Source organism: Vulpes lagopus, chromosome 2 (genome assembly GCF_018345385.1).
Source record: "Vulpes lagopus strain Blue_001 chromosome 2, ASM1834538v1, whole genome shotgun sequence".
In the NCBI taxonomy this organism is placed as follows: Eukaryota; Metazoa; Chordata; class Mammalia; order Carnivora; family Canidae; genus Vulpes; species Vulpes lagopus.
Window position 1 is genome coordinate 97,292,457 of NC_054825.1, and position 21,169 is coordinate 97,313,625.

The 21,169-nt window shown below is 37.2% G+C and overlaps 1 protein-coding gene across 4 annotated transcripts in view; it reads left to right on the forward strand.

Annotated features, from left to right (window-relative positions):
- Positions 1–21,169, forward strand: part of TAB2 (TGF-beta activated kinase 1 (MAP3K7) binding protein 2) — a 90,685-nt gene that overhangs the window by 43,465 nt on the left and 26,051 nt on the right. For all 4 annotated transcript variants that reach the window (XM_041740087.1, XM_041740097.1, XM_041740082.1 and 1 more), the window contains one exon: positions 8,925–10,425. In XM_041740087.1, coding sequence (XP_041596021.1) covers positions 8,925–10,425 — 1,501 coding nt within the window. The remainder of the gene's footprint in view (positions 1–8,924; positions 10,426–21,169) is intronic.

Consider the following 21,169-nt stretch of genomic DNA (forward strand, 5'->3'; position numbering starts at 1 on the left):
TGACTAGGGCATACTAGGTCTGTGATCTGGAATCCTGCCTCCTTCTGCACCTTGGTCTCTTGCCTCATCCTTCCTCCTTACATTCTGTGCTGCAGACATCGTCAACTAATTGGAATTCTCTGAACATCCCTGGCTTTTTCTAGAGTATAGTGTTTAAGAGCATATGTTTTGAGTTAACGGTACCATACTGTGTACTTGAAATTTGCAAAGAGTGGATCTTAAATGTTCTCACCACCGCTAAAAACATACAGAGATGAGGGATGGGTACTGTGAAGTGGTAGATGACTGATTAACCTGATTGTGATAATCATTTCACAATGTATAGATATATTAAATCATAACATTGTATATACCTTTTAAAAATCACATTGTACAGCCTAATATATACAATTTTTGTTAATCATACCTTAGTTAAATTGGAGGGAAATAGGGCAGCCCAGGTGGCTCAGTGGTTTAGCACCGCCTTCAGCCCAGGGCGTGATCCTGGAGACCCGGGATTGTGTCCCACATCAGGCTCCCTGTATGGAGCCTGCTTCGCCTTCTGCCTGTGTCTCTGCCTCTCTGTGTGTGTGTGTCTCATGAATAAATAAATAATATCTTTAAAAAAAAAATGGGGGGGAATAAGTAGCAAGTAGCATAGGTTTTCTTGATAAACAGACTTGAGTTCAAGCTTTAACAGTTACTAGCAGTAATTTAATTAACCTCTCTGACCCTCATTTTCCTCATCTCTATAGTGGGAATAAAAAACTTCACAGTGAATTAAATATAGGTAAATGCAGGTAAAATAACTGGCAGGATACTTGATTCGTGATGAGTGCTCAATAAATGTTAGCAGTCGTTACTAATAACAGTAATAATAGTAGTAGACCTATAATAAATATTTGGTGAATTAATCAGTCCACATTAGTTGATACGGTATGTAAAATAAAAAATGAAAAGTAAAAAAAAAAAAAAAAGTGGAGTCAGAAGTTAAAGTATGGGGAGGAACAGAGATAGTATAATGGGAAGGAAGGTGTTTCCCCCTAGAACACAGGTACTTCTTTCTAACTTTTCAAGTAGACTTTTATAATAAATTAATACTATATTGAGAGGGTTTAGTGAGTAACTGAAAAATAGAAAGATAATATAGGTCCTTCAATAAAATGTTATAAGGCTTGATATGAAGGAACTATCCAGAATACTCTCCCATAGCACAGCTGTAGAGATTTTAAAGAACCTTAACTGAGAGTAATAGAGCATTTTGTAGAATTTAAAATATTTTCAGAAAAAATAGTGCTGCAGTATGGTTTTTCCGTGTATTTAAAACAAAACGCAGGATAGTATGTATAAATGAGGATGAGGGGCATCTGGGTGGCTCGGTCGGTTATGTGTCTGCCTTCAGCTCAGGTCCTGGGATCAAGCCCCGCAGCAACAGGGGCTCCCTGCTCAGCAGGGAGTCTGCTTCTCCGTTTCCCTCTGCCCCTCCCTCACTCTCTTGAGCACACTCTCTGTCAAATAAATAAATAAAATCTTTTAAAAATAAATGAGGATGGGAGAATAAATATAAGCGTGTATATCTGCCTCTATTTGCATAAAGAAATACCAGAAAGATTAAAGACCAAATTAATAAAAATAGCCACCCATAGTGAGCAAGAGGGAACAGGCCAGATGGGGATGGAGGTAGAAGTGAGACATCTCAACATTAATCTTTCCCTATTGTTTTGATCTATATAAATGAATTATCTATTTTTTTAAATTAATAAGCATGTGTTCAATTTTACTAAAAAAAAGTAAATGATTTTGAATTTCTTTTGGGCACCTGGTAATAACACCTTCATAGTGTTTATCTGGTTTTACAAAGATAAACCGCCCTAAGGCATGCTTCCCAACATCTAGTGATAACTAAAATGAAATCCGTTTTGCTTACAAATTACCTGTGAGACCACATTCTTTTAAATTGAGTTGATAATCATTCTGGGCATTCAAGTAATGTGGGTTTTAGCTGCTATAACAAGAAATGTTAAAGGAATGGAATGGGAAAGCTCCTCCGGGAACACATCTTCCAAAACCTGGGGAAATATTTTTAAACTGTAAAGGTAAATTTAGCTACCTCTGAATGTACTTGTAAACGTCTTTTATTTGGTGACAGCCTTTTCTTTTGGGAGCTGCTCTCCCTTTCTCAGTTGGGTAGGCTTCTCTTCTTTCTCTGGAGAGGGCTTCCCTATAAAATACTCCTTCAGAACTTTTCTAGGTGAAAAAAGCCTGGTATAGGAAATAGAAGAAATTAGTCATCAAAGAATGCTATGCTGCCCTTTGTGTATATGCTCTTAAACATCTTGCTTCTTAAAAGAAGAATGGAGGTATCTATCCTCTGCTTGCTTCTTTATATACTGCTCAGATTCCTCTTTTTGGAACTACTCCTATCCTTTCTATTTGATAATTAAATCTTGGAATACTGTAAAAATATGCATAGTTGACACTGATTTTTTTTTCCTTTTTTTAACTGAATTTTTCAATTCTCTTAAAATGACAATTGAATCTACAAGTTAAAAATTTGCTATTTCTTTTCAAAGTAATGCATTAATAGTGTTTACTCAGTATTTCTAAGACTTAGTATTTAAGTACCATAACCTTAGTTGAAGGCTTTTCAGATGACCTCCACCAATAGTCCATATCCATATTCTTATTAAAACAACTGTCATGGTGATCCCTGGGTGACTCAGTAGTTTGGCGCCTGCCTTCGGCCCAGGGCATGATCCTGGAGTCCGGGGTCAAGTCCCACGCCAGGCTTCTTGCATGAAGCCTGCTTCTCTCTCTCTCTCTCTCTCTCTCTCTCTCTCTCTCTCTCTCTCTTTCTCTCTCTGTCTCTCATGAATAAATGAGTAAAATCTTTTAAAAATAAAATAAAAAACACCTGTCATTCTGTATTATATTTATTTGTGAATATATTAATGTCCTCTACTAGACTATGAGATCCTTTGCAGTAGTTGTATTCCTTTCTGCTTGCCTAATGGAAGCTCAGTAAATTGAAGAAGCAAATGAATCAGAGTTAGAAAAATGATCGTAGGGGATATTTTGATCCTATCTGTAATCTCCATGTCTGTGCAAGAAGCTTGGGGAAAAATTAAAGAACTGGAAATAATGAGTCAGACCTTTTGTAGCTTTGAAGAGAATGCAGATTTGCATATATACAAAAAAAGCAATGATTTTCAACCTTTTAGAAACTCATCCCACACCTTTTGTTACACTTAAAGGAAGTCTCACTAACAATAACCAGAATGTCTTTGAGAAATAGGTGATTCCAGGTTTAGGATAGGAAGTGTTCAAAGATGATTTTGGACTTGTTATATCACAAAACAAAGAAGCTGTAGTAGTTGGGGAACATACATTAGATGAGAAAAGGTTTGCCATATATTAATATTGTTAAAGATTGGTGATGAAGAGGTGAGTTTGTCATATTTACTCTTTATTTTTGAATATGTTTAAAAAAATTTTTTTAATAAAAAGTACATTTTCTTTTATCGTATTGTGGCTTTATAAAATCCCTGTAAGTACTTATCAGTGTTTTGCTGATAAGAAAGTGATATCTGTAGAGGGTGAATAACCTAAGGACATGTGAGTTACTGGCATAGCTGGGACTAGAATATATTAAATCATCAGATTTTATAAAGAATTGAAGGGATTTTTGAGAGCCCAGGAGAATTAAGGAGGAAAACTTTATAAATATGAGTATCCACTTTTAAAAAGGAAGCATGAGATTGGGTTTAGCAGACAATACACATTTTAATTTGAGGATGTTGGCAGAGAGGAGATGAGAAGAACGGGATCTTTGTGAGCTTTGGTTTAGTAGACGGAATTTACTAAGAATAGCAATAAAGTTCGTTTGAAGCAAAAAGCAAAAAGGTTTGGCAAAAGATAAGATCTAACTGTAATAAGAAGTAACTGATAAAGATTGTGGTGAATTTTTAAATTTTATTTGAAAAACTAATATCAATTCAGAATTACGAATAGGGTAAAAGAATTTTTATAGCATGAGAAATTTGAACTGTTAGTTTGGGAGGGAAAAAAGTCAAACCTTGCTCACTAACTTTGTTTTGCATTACCCGTTCAAACTGTGAAATATACTTCTTAACAAGACTTCAAGATGCATTTGGAAGTTCAGTTTCCTTTAATAAGATTTTATCTCCTATCAAACCACCTGTAGACATTTTAACTTAATTATTCATTTTTTATGTCCAAACCTGACCTTTTTCTGTCAAGCTCCTAATCTTCCAACCCTCTTTGAAGTCTCTTTCTCTCTTTTCTTTTTTTTAAAGATTTTATTTATTTATTCATGAGAGAGACAGAGAGAGAGAGAGAGAGGCAGAGACATAGGCAGAGGGAGAAGTAGGCTCCCGGCAAGGAGCCCAATGCGAGACTTGATCCCAGATCATGGGATCAGGACCTGAGGCAAAGACAGGCGCTCAACTGCTGAGCCATCCAGGCATCCCAAAATCTCTCTTATAGCCAAATTGTAATGATATTTATTTGTAGTCTTTCATAATTTGTGTCCACTATCAACAGTCATTATTTTCATGTCTTCCAATGATAGTCTTGTCAAGAGGTTTTCCTTTTCCTATTCATCTTGAGTATCAACAGACTACTTTCCCAAAATAACCCTTTGTCTTTACTTCTCAGTTCATTCATGTTCGTTCAGTGGTTCTCCCTGTTGCCTATCTCAGAGTCCAGACTTTAGTGTGACTCATTTTTCAAAATCCTCAATTATAGGCATACCTTGGAAATATTGTGGGTTTGGTTCCAAACCACCACAATAAAGTGAATATCATAACAAAGCAAGTCAAGTGAATTTTTTGTTTTCCCAGTGCATATAAAAATGTATACTATTTTGTCTGTTGATAGTGCAATAGCATTATATCTAAAAAGACAATGAACGTACCTTAATTTAAAAATGCTTTAGTGGGGCTCCTTCATGATTCAGTTGGTTAAGTGACTGCCTTTTGGCTCAGGTCATAATCTCATGATCCTGGGATCTAGCCCCTCTTAGAGTTCCTGCTCAGCGGGGGGTCTGTGCCCCTCTCCCCACTGGTGCTTTCTCTTTCTCCCTCTCAAATGAGTAAATAAAAACCTTAAAAAATACTTCATTGCTAAAAAAATGCACCATTATCTGAGCTTTCATTGAGCTATAATTTTTTTTACTGCAAGGGTCTTGCCTCCATGTTGTTGATGGCTGGTGACTGATAGGGTGGTGGTTGCTGAAGGTTGGGGTGGCTGCGGCAGTTTCTTAAATTAAGGCAACAGTGAAGTTTGCCACATCAGCTGACTCTTGCACAAATGATTCCTCTGTAGCATCCAAGGCTATTTGATGGCATTTTACCCACAGGAGAACTTCTTTCTAAATGGAAATCAGTCAGATCCTGCCCCTGCTTTCTCACTAAGTTTATGTAATATTCTAAATCCTTTATTGTCATTTCAACAATCTTACCAGCATGATCACCAGCAGTAGATTATATCTCAAAAAGACCACTTTTTCTCTTCCATTCATGAGAAGTAACTCCTCGTTTGTTAAAGTTTTATCATGAGATTACACAAATCAGTCATATCTTCAGGCTCCACTTCTAGTTCTCTTGCTGTTTCCACCATATCTGCAGTTACTTCCTCCTCTGAAGTCTTGAACCCTTCAAAGTCATTCATGAGTGTTAGAATCAGCTTCTTCCTCACTTCTCTTAATGTTGCTATTTTGACCTCTTCCTGTGAATCAAATGTTCTCATGGTTTTCAATTTACTTTGCCTGGATCTATCAGAGGAATCACTGACTATGGCAGCTATACCCTTACAAAATATATTTCTTAAATAAAAAGACTTGAAAGTCTAAATCACTCCTTGATCCATGGGCTGTAGAATGGATATTATGTTAGCAGACATGAAAACAAGATAACTCTGTACATCTCCATCGAGCTCTTGGGTGACCAGGTGAATTGTCAGTAAGCAGTAACATTTTGAAAGGAATCTTTTTTCTGTTCAGTAGGTCTCAACAATGGACTTAAAATATTCAGCAATCATGTTGTAAACAGATGTGCTGTTATCCAACCTTTTTTGTTCCCTTTATAGAGCAAAAACAGATTTACCATAATTGTTAAAGGCCCTATGATTTTCAGACTCATAAACGAGCATTGGCTTCAACTTAAAGTCTTCAGCTGCATTAGCCTCTAACAACAGAGTCAGCCTGTCCTTTGACGCTCTGAAGCTAGGCATTGGCTTTTCCTCTATAGTTATGAAAGTCCTAGATGGAATCTTCTTCCAATATAAGGCTGTTTCATCTACACTGAAAATTTGTTGTTTAGTGTAGCCACTTTTATTAATTATCTTAGCTAGATAACTTGCTGCAGCTTCTACATCAGCACTCATTGCTTCACCTTGTACTTGATATTATAGAGATGGCTTCTTTCCTTAAACCTCATACACCAACCTCTGCTAGCTTTAGACTTTTCTTCAGCTTCCTCACCTCTCTCAGCCTTCACAGAATTGAAGAGAGATTAGAGCCTTGCTCTGGATTACACTTTGCCTCAAGGGAATGGTGAAACTGGTTTGATCTCCTATCCAGACCACTAAAACTTTCTTATATCAGCAATAAGACAGTTTTGCTTTCTTATCATTACTGTGTTCACTGGAGTAGCACTTTTAATTTCCTTCAAGAACTTATCCTTTGCATTTACAACCTGGCTCTTTGGCACAAGAGACCTAGCTTCTGACCTCCCTGGCTTTTGACATGCCTCACTAAGTTTAATCAGTTGTAGCTTTTGAAAGTTGAGATACGTGCAGCTCTTCCTTTCACTTGAACACTTAGAAGCCATTGTAGGGTTATTATTATTCATTAGCATAATTTCAGTATTGTCAAAGGGAATAGGGAAGTCTAAGGAGAGGGAAGGAGATGGGGAAACAGCCAGCAGTCAGAATAGTCAGAACACACGCATTTATCAGTGAAGTTCACTGTCTTATATGGGTGTGGATCATAGCACCCCAAAACAATTAGAGTAATAACATCAAAGATCACTGGATTGGACGCCTAGTAGCTCAGTCAGTTGAGCATCCGACTCTCGGTCTCAGCTCAGCTTGTGATACGGGGTTCATGGGATCAAGCCTCAGGTCAGGCTCTGGGCTCAGCACAGAGACTGCTTGAGATTATCTCTCTCTCTCTCTCCCTCTGCGGCCCCACCCTCACCACCCCCCACCCCTCCCACCCCCGCGCTCATGCACATGTTCTCTCTTTCTCTGTGATATAAATAAGTAAATCTTAAAAAAAAAATCACTGGATCATGGATTGCCATAAGAAATATAATAGTAATGAAAAGGTTTGAAATATTCTGATGTGACACAGAGACTTGAAGTGAGCAAATGCTATTAGAAATACGGTGCCAATAAATTCACTTAATGCCAGGTTGCCACAAACTTTCAATTTGTAAAAAACACAGTATCTGCAAAGTGCAATAAAATGAGGTATGCCTGTATTTAATCCCAATCTACTTTTCTTAAAATTTGTTCCACAAAGTCTCCTATATAAACCTTTAACTCCAACTAAGTCTGTTCCAGTTAGCTTGTTTAGAATATGCTTTTACTTATTATCACATTTATGTCTGTCTTTACTCATCCCATTCCCTTTACCAGGAATTCTTTTTTTCCTAGCCAAGTCCTGCATATACTACTATATATGAATATGAAGCCCATCAGACTATGCCTTTGTATAGTAGTCTACAGTACTAACTCTGTTGAACTTAAAAACCACTTATTATTTGGCACATCATGTTTTAATAATGTTACCTTTTCATAAATCCATGGTTTGTCTCTTAATTGAGTTGCAGAATTCTTCTAGGGAAAATTTTGTTTTTTTTTTTTTTTTTTTTTTTTTTTTTTTAAATTTTGGTTTTATATGTCATTGAGTCTTCCACAATCTCAGAGTACAGTGCATATTTTAGGTGTCCAGTAAATATTTTTATGGATGATTTATGAGTAGTGATTGATCAGTCTCTTGAGGATTATTTAGAAATAATTTGTTGCTGTTTTTTGTTTTCATTTCTGTGGAATAGATTTATATGGTGCTGTTTAAGGAAGAGATATGAGCTCAGTTGTTCTAGGTGCTGCCCTGAGTCTATATTTCATATATATATATATGTGTGTGTGTGTGTGTGTGTGTGTGTGTGTGTGTATGGGAGGTTTTTTTTACACAAATTAAGAGGAAGCATATACGGAATTGAAATGACTTTGTTGTGTATTTTAGGACTTTTTATATTTAAATACTATATATATAATTTTTTAAGATTTTATTTATTTACAGAGTGCGAGCATGAGCAAGGAGAGGGAGAAAGAATCCTAAGCAGATGCCATGCTGAGCATGGAGCCCAACACAGGGCCTAGTCTCACAATCCTGAGATTATGATCTAAGTGGAAATCAAGAGTCAGATGCTTAACCGACTGAGCCACCCAGGCACCACCCAACATATATAATTTTTTAAAAGGTCATAAGTTTAAAACAATTCATATAGCACTTGAATGTGCAGAATATTTAATTATATGGTATTATATGCTAAGGAATATATTACTTGAATGGTTATGTTTTGTTCATTATTCAAATCATGTTTTTAATTAGGTTATCATTTTACTATATTTGCATGAATCCATTTTACTGTAAAATAGCTCCTAAAACAGAACAGTGATTTGGTTTGCTGTCAGCTATTGCTTTTTAGAAAGCTTTTCCATTACATTTGTAGTGAGGATTTGTAATTCAGGTATTTGCACAAAAAATAGTTCTTCTCAAATAAAAAGATTCAAATATGTCTGTTAGAATTGTATTAAGTAATCACTTGTTAATCATGTAATATTTTAGTAGTGATGAGAATATAAGCGTTACCTTCTGGTGATTAACATCAAGCTATTTTTATTTTGTTTTATAGAATAATAATAACCTGGATGCCTGCTGTGCTGTTCTCTCTCAGGAGAGTACAAGGTATCTTTATGGTGAAGGAGACTTGAATTTCTCGGATGACTCTGGAATTTCTGGCCTACGAAATCACATGACTTCTCTCAACTTGGACTTGCAGTCACAGAATGTTTACCACCATGGAAGAGAAGGAAATAGAATGAATGGAAGCAGGACTCTAACGCACAGCATTAGTGATGGACAACTTCAAGGTGGTCAGTCCAATAATGAACTCTTTCAGCAGGAGCCACAGACAGCACCAGCTCAAGTTCCTCAAGGCTTTAATGTTTTTGGAATGTCTAGTACATCTGGTGCTTCAAATTCAGCACCACATCTTGGATTTTACTTAGGCAGCAAAGGAACATCTAACCTTTCTCAACAAACTCCCAGATTTAATCCCATTATGGTAACTTTAGCCCCAAATATCCAGACTGGTCGTAATACTCCTACTTCTTTGCACATACATGGTGTACCTCCACCTGTACTTAACAGTCCACAGGGAAATTCTATCTATATTAGGCCTTACATTACAACTCCTAGTGGTACAACTCGACAGGCGCAGCAGCATTCTGGCTGGGTATCTCAGTTTAATCCTCTGAACCCTCAACAAGTTTATCAACCTTCACAACCTGGTCCCTGGACTCCTTATCCTGCATCTAGTCCTATGTCACATACCTCAGCCCAGCAGCCAAATCAGCAAGGCCACCAGACCTCTCATGTCTACATGCCCATCAGTTCACCTACTACTCCACAACCACCAACAATTCATTCATCTGGTAGCTCACAATCTTCTGCCCATAGCCAATATAACATTCAAAATATTTCAACAGGACCTCGAAAAAACCAGATTGAAATCAAACTTGAACCCCCACAAAGAAACAGCTCTTCAAAATTGCGTTCTTCTGGACCTCGAACCTCCAGCAGTTCCTCTTCAGTCAACAGCCAGACCTTAAATAGAAATCAACCCACTGTTTACATAGCTGCCAGCCCCCCAAATACTGACGAGGTGATGTCCCGTAGTCAACCCAAGGTCTATATTTCAGCTAATACTGCCCCAGGAGATGAACAGATCATGCGGAATCAGCCCACCCTCTTCATATCCACAAACTCTGGAGCATCTTCTGCCTCCAGGAATATGTCTGGGCAAGTGAGCATGGGCCCTGCCTTTATTCATCACCACCCTCCCAAAAGTCGAGCAATAGGCAATAACTCTGCAACTTCTCCTCGAGTGGTGGTCACTCAACCCAATACAAAATATACTTTCAAAATTACAGTTTCTCCTAATAAACCCCCTGCAGTTTCTCCAGGGGTGGTATCCCCTACCTTTGAACTTACAAATCTTCTAAACCATCCTGATCATTATGTAGAAACAGAGAACATTCAGCACCTCACGGACCCTACTTTAGCACATGTGGATAGAATAAGTGAAGCACGGAAGTTGAGTATGGGATCTGATGATGCTGCCTACACTCAAGGTAATAATACTGAAGGTGGGGTCACGTTCCATGCTGGGCTTTTTGGTGTACGTTTGGTTTCACTGTAGAAATGGCTATCCCCATTATTATTTCATCTTTTAAGTGTTGCCCCAAATCATACTATTTTTAAAACCTCTGAGAATATGCAGATAAATTTTGAATTTCAATTTTACTATCCTATAACTTAAAGTTTGGAGTATAGGTTTATTACATTTTCAGAATAATCCACTCTGGTTTGTCTACTCTCTTAATGTTTTAACACTTTCTTTTCAGTTAACTCTCTTCTTGGTGGTGATATTGACTTGCCCTTTCAAATTTCTGCAAATAAAAATTCATAAAAACACATCTTAGTAAGAGATTAGTGGACTTGTTTAACCAGGCAAATTCACTATTTAGCTATTTTCATTTTTCTGATATGACATTGTTAGTCTTATTTAATATCAAAATCTAACTTCCTACAAGTCCTAGAATAATTACATCTAAGAGAGTTTTTAATTCCGTTCTTGATAATTGGTTCTTTCATCCTCCCTCAAACATCAGTTAACAGCCTTTCTTTTTATTTGGAATTGTGGATAAAAACATGAATCTATCTGACTTGATTATCCCTTTCTGAAATAGACTAGTTGATATTGGCATAGTACTAAGTTATATCTGCACTAATTCAGGTAGTGATCATTTCTGTCATACATATTTTACTTGGTCACTTAAGTTACTTAATCTTCAGGAGGAAACCATTAAACTCATTCAGATAAGAAAGTAGAGGTTAAGTGTTTTCCTGAGTTTTGATGCAGGCTTGTAGATTAGCTGGGAGTCCTTTAGAGCAACAACATATTGTAGTCATCTTTGCATATCCAGTGAGTTGTTGCAAGTATGTAGGTGGAAAATACTAAATTATCACCCCCTTGCAACATGCACCCTAATACTACCTCTAGTATCACTTGCCCTTTTAAAAATTTCTAAAAAGAATGATTTTACCTGCTGAGTTTCTCAGAGGAGCCTGATTGCTTGGGCTTATTTTATGTTTTAAACTATTATATTCTTGTGATTATCAACTTAAGCTGGGCTTTGGTTCTTTCAGATTTTATAAACATCTATAGGGCTTTCAAAGAAGGATGCCCAGGGCTCATCCCAAACTTGCTCAGTTAGAAGGTGAAGCTTAGGTCTGCATGTGTGTTTTAAAGGTAATTCTGATTGCTCTAGAAATTGTGCTAAAACTTTTGTTTGTTTTCCATATATCTCTGATGAAATTGGAAACCTTTTTGTTTCACTTTAGGTAGTACATAAATTTTAATATACCATTATTCATTTCACTGATATTTAATTCCTATTCTTCTCCCAAAGTCCTCTTTTCCTATTCTCCTTCCATCAAAATAACAGATTTTCTGTATTTAGATAGTTGCTGTTTCTTAAATAGAGGGTAAATTATTATATGAAGATAACTTGATGTGGGGAATTTTCTATTGAAAGAGACATAGTCACATTTAACTGGAATATGAATAAACAGTATTGCTTAAACTTGCTAGCTCCAGTTTCTCTCATTCTCTTCTGAATCTGCTCCAGTCAGGATTTTACCCACTGTAGTCACCCAGAATTGCATTTGTCAAGGTCATGAGTGACAGGATTGTTACAAAATCCACAGTCTCGGGATCCCTGGGTGGCGCAGCGGTTTAGAGCCTGCCTTTGGCCCAGGGCACGATCCTGGAGATCCGGGATTGAATCCCACGTCGGGCTCCCGGTGCATGGAGCCTGCTTCTCCCTCTGCCTGTGTCTCTGCCTCTCTCTCTCTCTCTCACTGTGTGCCTATCATAAGTAAATAAAAATTAAAAAAAAAAAAAAATCCAGTCTCCTTTCAGCCCTCATCTTCCTTGATATATGTATCAGCAGCATCCAGTCAAGCACCCTTTTTACTGTGAAATATTTTGTTCTTTTGACTTTTAGGATACTACTCTAGAATTTCCATCTCTCTTTTTATTCTTAGCTGGTTCTCCGTCCCTCATCTCTCATCTCTTTATCCTTCCACTTCTCAAAGAAATGAGATCAAAGCCTCAAAGCTTAATCTCAGCCTTTTTTCCATCTGTATCATTCCCTAGGTGATCTCATTCAGCCTCATGACTCTAAATATTATGTGCTAGTGCTGGAATGCCTGGGTGGCTCGGTTAAGCATCCAGCTCTTGATTTCTGCTCAGGTCATGATCTCAGGGTTGTGGGATCAAACCCCACCTCAGGCTCTGCACTCCGCACAATCTGCATAGAGATTCTCTCTCCCTCTGCCCCTCCCACCCCCATTCTCCCACGTGTGTGCTCTCCCTCTAAATAAATAAATAAAACCTTTTTAAAAAATAAATATTATGTGCTTATGATTCCCGAATTTTAACTCTAATCTGGACTTAGTCCCCAAATTTCAAGGCAGTTTATTTAACTGGTTATTTAACATCTCTATTTGAATGTTTACTAGGCATCTCAAATTTTCTATATCTGAAATACTTTCTGACATTCCTCCCAGCTTACTTTTCTATAATCAGTCCTCCCACCTCAGTTAATGGCAACTTAACTCAGAAACTTCACAAACACCCTTGACTCCTTCTTTCTTTCAGATTTCACATCTAATTTGAGAATAAAATCTCAATTCTAACCTTCAAGGCATATCAAGAGTTCTCCCTCTTCATACCACCCTATTGTCACCACTCTGGTCTGAGCTAATGTCATCTCTCAAGTGGATATTGCAGTAGCTTACATGCTTTCACTCTTTCTTCCTTATGGTCTTCTTTCAACTCAGCAGCCAGAGAGACACTGTTAAAAAACATAAGTCAGATTATATCACTCTTTTGCATATGATGGCTGTTTCATTCACAGTAAAAGCTGTGAAGCCTTACATGATCTATTGCACATCCCTCATCTCTTTGCCTTCTACTTACCACTTCAGTCACTCTGTTCCAGCCCTACTGGCCTTCTTGCTATTCCTTAAACATGGAAGACATGCCTTAGGACCTTAGTACTTGCTATTCTTTCTGTCTGAAATTCTCTTCTCCCAGAAACCACAGTTAACTCCCTTCAGATCCTTACTCAAATGACGCTTTTTTCTGTGAGATTATCTCAGGGCTTCCTATGTTACTCTCCACCCCAGCACTTCCTGTCATTCCATCCTTGCTTATATTTGCTGAGAGGGGGAAAAATCTAATATTAAGATACATAATAAGTAATACTTACCGGAAGCTTACTGTGTGCTAGGCAATTTTCTGAATGCCCATTTATTTCTCACAACCAACTATAAAGTAGACACCAGTATTATTCCTATTTTCAGATTAAAATATTTAGGAACAGGGGCCACCTCAGTTAAGCATCCAACTCTTAATTTCAACTCAGGTCATAATCTCAGGGTCGTGAGATGGAGCCCCATGCGGGGCTCTGCACTGAGCATGGAACCTGTTAGGATTGTCTTCTCCCGGGATCCCTGGGTGGCGCAGCGGTTTGGCGCCTGCCTTTGGCCCAGGGCGCGATCCTGGAGACCCGGGATCGAATCCCACGTCGGGCTCCCGGTGCATGGAGCCTGCTTCTCCCTCTGCCTGTGTCTCTGCCTCTCTCTCTCTGTCTTTGACTATCATAAATAAAAAAAAAAAAAAAAAGGATTGTCTTCTCCCTTTGCCCCTCTTCCTGCTCACTTGCCCTTTCTCTCTCTCTGTCTCTCTGTCTCTCTCTCTTTCTCTCTCTTACATAAGTAAAATAATAAAATACAGTACATACTTAGGAAGAGACTGGGTAAGTACCTTGTCAAAGGACAAGTAGCAGAGTCAAAGATTCTAACCTAGGGAGTTGACAGTGGAGCCCACAGTCTTAATCACAGCACTTTAACATCTTTGCACATTTTCAAAATAAACCCTCTGGAAAGATGCTTCAACTTTGTATTGTAGCTTCACATAATCCCTGGTACATCATTGTGTGGTTCACATGTGCCCCTATTTAAGAAATGTGAAGCTAAAAGATCATTCAGTAAAAATAAGTAAAACAAAAACAAGCAGCCAAAAGGAAAGAAATCACAACATACAGATATAATTAGAAAAAGAACTTGAAAAATAAAGTAATACCCTGAGAAGATACAGGGAGCACCTTCTAAAGGCACCTAAACATTGAAAAAAGTTGCTGAAGGGCACCTGGATGGCCCAGTCCGTTGAGAATCTGCTTCTGAGTCAGGTCATAATCCCAGAAGCCTGGAATTGAGCACCATGTCGGGCTCCCTGCCCTGCTAGGAGCCTGCTTCTCCCTCTGCCTCTGCTCTTCCCCCCTGCTTGTGTGTTCTCTCTCTCTCTCTCTTGAATAGATAAATAAAATCTTTAAAAATTAAAAATTAGGATGCCTGGGTGGCTCAATGTTGAGTGCCTACCTTTGGCTCAGGGCATGATCCTGGGATCCTGAGATCGAGTTCTGCATTGAGCTCCTCGCAGGGAGCCTGCTTCTCCCTCTGCCTACATCTCTGCCTCTCTTTGTGTGTCTCTCGTGAATAAATAAATAAAATCTTTAAAAATTTTTAAATTTAAATTAAAAAAAATTTTGTTTAAGTTTCTGATGAGTGAAGCCTCTGGTTTGAGAGTTTGAAGCCTACCCAAATAGCAAATAGCAGAGTTCCTTAGAATCTGCCACTCAAATTACTTCTCTTCACTAATAGCCTTCAGACAGCTTAAACAACCATACTCACTTTCTTTAGGCATATCTACATACCTGTGGAATTTCTTAACATCTGTGTGGCTATGTATCCTTGTATTATCTGTCTCCGCACACACTGTTTTGGGGTAGGTACTGTTCTGCAACCTTTCATCTTGTTTCCTTCTGTTTAGTATGGAACTGCTGTTGACCCAGATTTATGTATCATCCAGTGACAAAGTCTTGATCTAGTGTTTCTTTGACTTGGTTCTATTAAAATCAAAGGATTTTTCTTTTCTAAAATTCTGTCTTATATGATATTAACCTACACGTATGTGATGCCCTGTAGTTTATACATATGGTGACCCAAGTAATACTGATTTTTTTTTAAAGATTTTTTAAATTTATTCATGAGACACGAGAGGCAGTGACATAGGCAGAAGGAGAAACAGATTTCCTGTAGGGATCCCAATGTGGGACTTGATCCCAGGACTCCAAGATCACAACCTGAGCCGAAGGCAGACGCTCAACCACTGAGCCATCCAGGTGCCCCAATTTTTAAGCAAGGATCTTTTGTGAACTCTTGATTTATGTAGTGTGGGTAATAAAGAGAAAAGAAATCTGCCTGCTTCCTGCAGTGAAATTGATCTTTCTAAAGCTCCTGGAACATACTATTTCAGAATAGGAAAAGAAGTTGAGCCAGGTACTAGAGTCATAGGAAAATATTTTTCTCAGATTGAGGAGGGAACATACGTAAGTAAACAAACTGCATATTTTTCATTTGTATTCCATCTAACATTTTAGATCTACAACAAAACATTTCAAAAATGAGAATGTATGTTTATAAAAGATACATTGTTTGATATGCCCTCTGCTATAGAATGAGCAGAAGAAAAAGATAAATTGAAACTTCTACCCCGAAGGGTTCATTTCATCACCAAGGCTCCAACCACCACTGCAAAAGGAAATAAATTACACTTGAGCCTTTAAACTACCACAGGAATCAGAGACACAAATGAGTGCCCAGTAGAAGAGAAAAATTCAGGTTAGAGAGAAATTCCATTTCAAAGTATATGGATATGAAGAAGACTCACTCTTCTTTACCTGCTAAGAACAAACATTGAACTCAAAATTCTCATTAGTAAGGTTATTGTGTGGCCAAATAACCTCATTTTCCCCTTGAGTCATAGTACCTGACTCTATCTAACTTCTGAAAGTGCCAGTAAATACCTGATCATTCACTGTATTCTGAGACTTTCTGGTGTCCTCTCCCATTCATAGAAGTATGCTTTTAGTAACGTTGGCAACTCCTAAGAATATGGAGAACAAACGTTTCACTCATTCAAACCAGTTTTCATGGCAAGGCAGGGAAAGGGCCTGCTTTTACCAGACTACCACTGCTGTCAAAATGATTTCTTCTTCTTTGTTATTTCTACAAAAATCCATCGTGGTATTGGTCTAAATGGTACTCTACAGTGTTAAAAATTACGTATGTAAGGTCATAAACATTTTTAATGATAATTAAAATTGAGACTTGTTTTCAATTGTTTTCCAGTTATATTTATGATACCATCATATTGTTAAAGCAGTACTCTTGACTTTGAACCTAAAATAGAACACTTGTTTTCCAGTTATATTTATGATACCATCATATTGTTAAAGCAGTACTCTTGACTTTGAACCTAAAATAGAAAAATAACAAGATGAAAATTAGCTTCTTGAACTTTGTGTTTCTCATTCCTAGTCTTTTTTTTTTTTCTAATATGTCTCAATCACAACATCTTTCTATTTAACAAGATTTAATTAAAATGTTTAATCATGGGACACTGGGACACCTGGGTGGCTCAGTTAAGCATCTGCCTTTTGCTCAGGTCATGATCCCAGAGTACTGGGATCAAGCCCCATGTTGGGCTCCTGCTCATCAGGGAGCCTGCTTCTCCCTCTCCCTGCTCGTGCTCACTTTGCTCGCTCACTCTCTCTCTGATAAATAGATAGATAGATAGATAGATAGATAGATGATAGATAAATAAATTTTTGAAAATGCTTAATCATGATAAAAATTGAGAGGGCTAAATGTTCTTTTCAAGAGGAAGTATAACTTCAGTTCAAATTTTTAAATTTGCGTTTTGCCTTTTTGCATCTGCTGATTGGAAATGCCTTTTTTTACAATGTTGACTTACTATGTTGACTTTGAAATTGTGTTTTTTTTTTTAATAAAGATTTTATTTGTTTATTCATGAGAGACAGAGAGAGAGAGAGAGAGAGAGAGAAGCAGGCTCCCTGTAAGGAGCCCGACGTGGGACTCGATCCCAGATTCCTGGATCACGCCCTGGGTCAAAGGCAGACGTTCAACCACTGAGCCACTCAGGCGTCCCTGAAATTATCTTAAATAATTACATCAAAATTAATCTTAACTAACATCAAACCTGTACTTCAGAATTTTCATAGGTTCTTCCCCGTCTCCAGACTACCTTTTTTAATTTGAAATAAATCTCAGGATTGGAAGAGACTTTAAAAAGTCATCTCAAATTCTACAACCAAGCCTACCCAGTCCACTTGCCTATCTAACACTTAGTCCTTACAAGATTCCTAGTAAGTATAAATCCATTCTGTACATGCTTACATATCTTGAGAGAAACAAGCTGCCTCCCGAGGTAGCACACTCCACTTGTGTACAGCTCTGCCTCCTAGCAAGTTATTTCCTATATTAAACTGATGTCTTTAAAAAGTATTAGGCAAGTAACATACGCATATGATAAAAGAAATTTCAACTCCTTCCCAACAAGGAAGATAGAATGAAAATGTGTCTCCTTTCAACTCCTGCCAATAACATCCCACCAGCCCTCCCACCACTTAACTCTCAGAAGTAACCTCTACTAGCTGTTTTTATCCTCCTTGTCTTCATAATCACATACACACAGTATCCATATATGGGTATACATAAATACACCTATGCAGAATTTTATAATCTACACATACCCTACAGTATATATAAAAAACATTTTAGAGTGCAACTACACAGTTTTTGCTTAACCTCTTAAGATCATTGCATTTCAGCATGCACAAATCTATTTCATTCTTCTAACTTTTTAAAACAGGTTATTTTTTATTTTATTTATTTATTCATGAGAGACACATAGAGGCAGAGACATAGGCAGAGGGAGAAGCAGGCTCCCCGCAGGGAGCCCGATGTGAGACTCAGTCCCAGACTCTGGGATCATACCATGAGCCCTTAAGGCTCATGCTCAACCGCTGAGCCACCCAGGCATCCCAGGTTAATTAATTTTAATAGCTTTATTAAAATAGAGTTAATGCATGAAATTCACTTATTTACAGTGATTTTTGGTATAGCCACATACAAGTCACCATAACCACAACCAACATAAGCATTTTTATCACCTCAGAAAGAAACTCCATACTCTTTAGCCATTACCTGCCTATCCCATTACATCCCCACCCTTAGCCCTAAGCAGCCAAGCACTCATCTACTTTTCTGTCTCTAGGTTTTCATATTATGGACACTTCATATAAATGGAATTACATAATAGTCTTTTGTGACTGGCTTTTTTCACCTAGCATAATGTTTTAGAAGTTCATCCGTGTTGTAGCGTGTGTTAGTACTTAATTCTTTTTTATAGCCAAATAATGTGCTATTGCATAGGTATATACTAGATTTTTGTTTGTTCACTCATCAGTTGGTGGACATTTGGTTGTTTCCATCTTTTGGCTATTATGAATAATAATATGAATACATATACATATTATGAATAATGCTGCTATAAACATTCATGTACACTTTTTTTGTGGACATTTTTTTTAATTTCTCTTGAATATATACTGGGAGTGAAATTCCTGATTCATATGGTAATTCTGTTTAACCATTGAGGAACTGCCAGACTGTTTTCCAAAGTGACTGCACCATTTTGCATTTCCACCAGCTGTATATGAGGATTTTTATTTCTCCACATCATAAACAGTATATGCCATCATTTGACTTTGAATCTTGCCATCCTAGTAACTATAAAGTGGTATCTCGTTGTGGTTTTGATTTACATTTCTCTGATGGCTAATGACCTTGAGGATTACTGCATGTATTTATTAGCCATTTCTGTATTTTCTTTGGAGAAATTCCTATTTATATCCTGTGCCCCCTTTTAAATTGGGTAATTTGGTTTTATTACTGAGTTGTATGAATTTTTTGAATATTCTAAGTGTCTCTTATGTGATTTGTAATTATTTTTTTCCGTTCTGTGAGAGTTTTTTGGTTTTTTTTGTTTTTTGGTTTTTGGTTTTTTTTTTGTTTTTTTTTGTTTTTTTTTTTTTGTTTTTTCATTTTAAAAACTCTATGCCCAATGTGGGGCTTAAGCTCACAACCCCAGTGATCAGGAGTTGCAGGCTCTACTGACTGAGCCAGCCAGACTCCCCTATCTTTTCATTTCCTTGATAATGTCCTCTAAGGCACAGAAGTTAATTTAGTGAAGTCCAACTTATTTAGTTTGCCATTTCTCCTTTCATTGCTCATATTTTTGGTGTTATATCTAAGAATCAGTTGCCAAATCAGAGGTCATGAGAATTTACTCCTATGTTTTCCCCTAAGAGATTTATAGTTTTAATGCTTGTATGTTGGTCTTTGATGTATTTTGAGTTAATTTCTATATAATAGTATGAGGTAAAAGTCTAACTTCATTCTTTCACATGTGGCTTATCCAGATATTCCAGCACCATTTGTTGAAAAGACTTATCTTTCCTCATTGAATGGTCTTGGCACCCTCATAGAATATCAGTTGACCATAAACCCATGTGTGTATTTCTGGACTCTTAATTACTTTTCACTGATCTACATGTCTATCTTTATGCCAGTACTACACTGTCTAGGTTATTGTTGCTTTGTAGTAAGTTTCGAAATTGAGACATGTAAATTCTACATTGTTTTTTTTTCCAAGATTATTTTGGCTATTTGTAGTACCATGATGTTCCATATAAATTTTAGAATCACTTTGTCAATTTCTACAAAGTCAGTTGGGATTCTGATAGGAATTGCACTAAAATATTTTTCTACATGTACTTGATTTAAAAAAGAAAAAAAAAGCAACCAGAACAAAAGGATGCATAGTGAAGTTCCCCTCACCAGAGACAACAAATATTTCATTTTGTATTCTTCTAGAAATTGAAGTTTTTATACAAATGAAATACAGCGTTTTGCCTTTTGTCTTACCAGTATTTTTGTCTGTATCTCTGAGAGTATTCTATGTCAACAGGTACAGATCTCTTTTCTTAAAAAATGGCTGCATAGTATTTTGTACCATAATCCATAACCAGGATTTTCTTGATAGACCTTATGGTCTTGTTTTTAGAAACTGCTTCAGTAAAAATCATGTACATACATATTTATGCCCATGTCCAAGTATGTTGGCAGAAGACATTACCAGGAGTGAAGCTTCTGTGTCAAAGGATATGTGTATTTTTAATTTTGATAGATATATCATTTAGGCTTCCTTATGCTTCAGTAACAAACTGTGTTTAACCACCAAGGTTTATTTCTAGCTCACTTGCCACTATAGATTAGGTGATGGGCTCTGTTCTATATCATTCTCACTTAAGGACCCAGGTTGAGGGAAGCTCTATGATTGTTCAGGCAAGATAGAGGAAATATAACAAATCAGTACTGACTCCTTAAGCTTCTACGTTGACATGTTACTCTTTAGTAAAACAAGTTACAGAGCCACACCTAACTATATCTGATTCCTAGAGAATGGGGAGGCATAATTCTCCCGTATACACCTGGAAGGCAGAAAGCCAGAAATATTTGGTGAAGGACACGGATGACTACCACAGAACATGTTGCCAATTTTGAGATTCTATCTACCAGTTTATACTCTCTCATATTTGTAAATAGGAAACACTTTGAGCAACACTTATAAGAATGTTCAATTCCTCCTTCCCGCCCCTGCCCATCACTATAAATGATTGAAAAAAAAAAATCTTTGTCACTCTGGTAAGTGAAAATGTATCGTTTTGGTTTTTAAAAATTTGTATCTTTAAATATGAGTGAGGTTGAGCCATCTTTTCCTGTATTTTGTGAACTTGCCTGTTTATGTAGGATACAGTC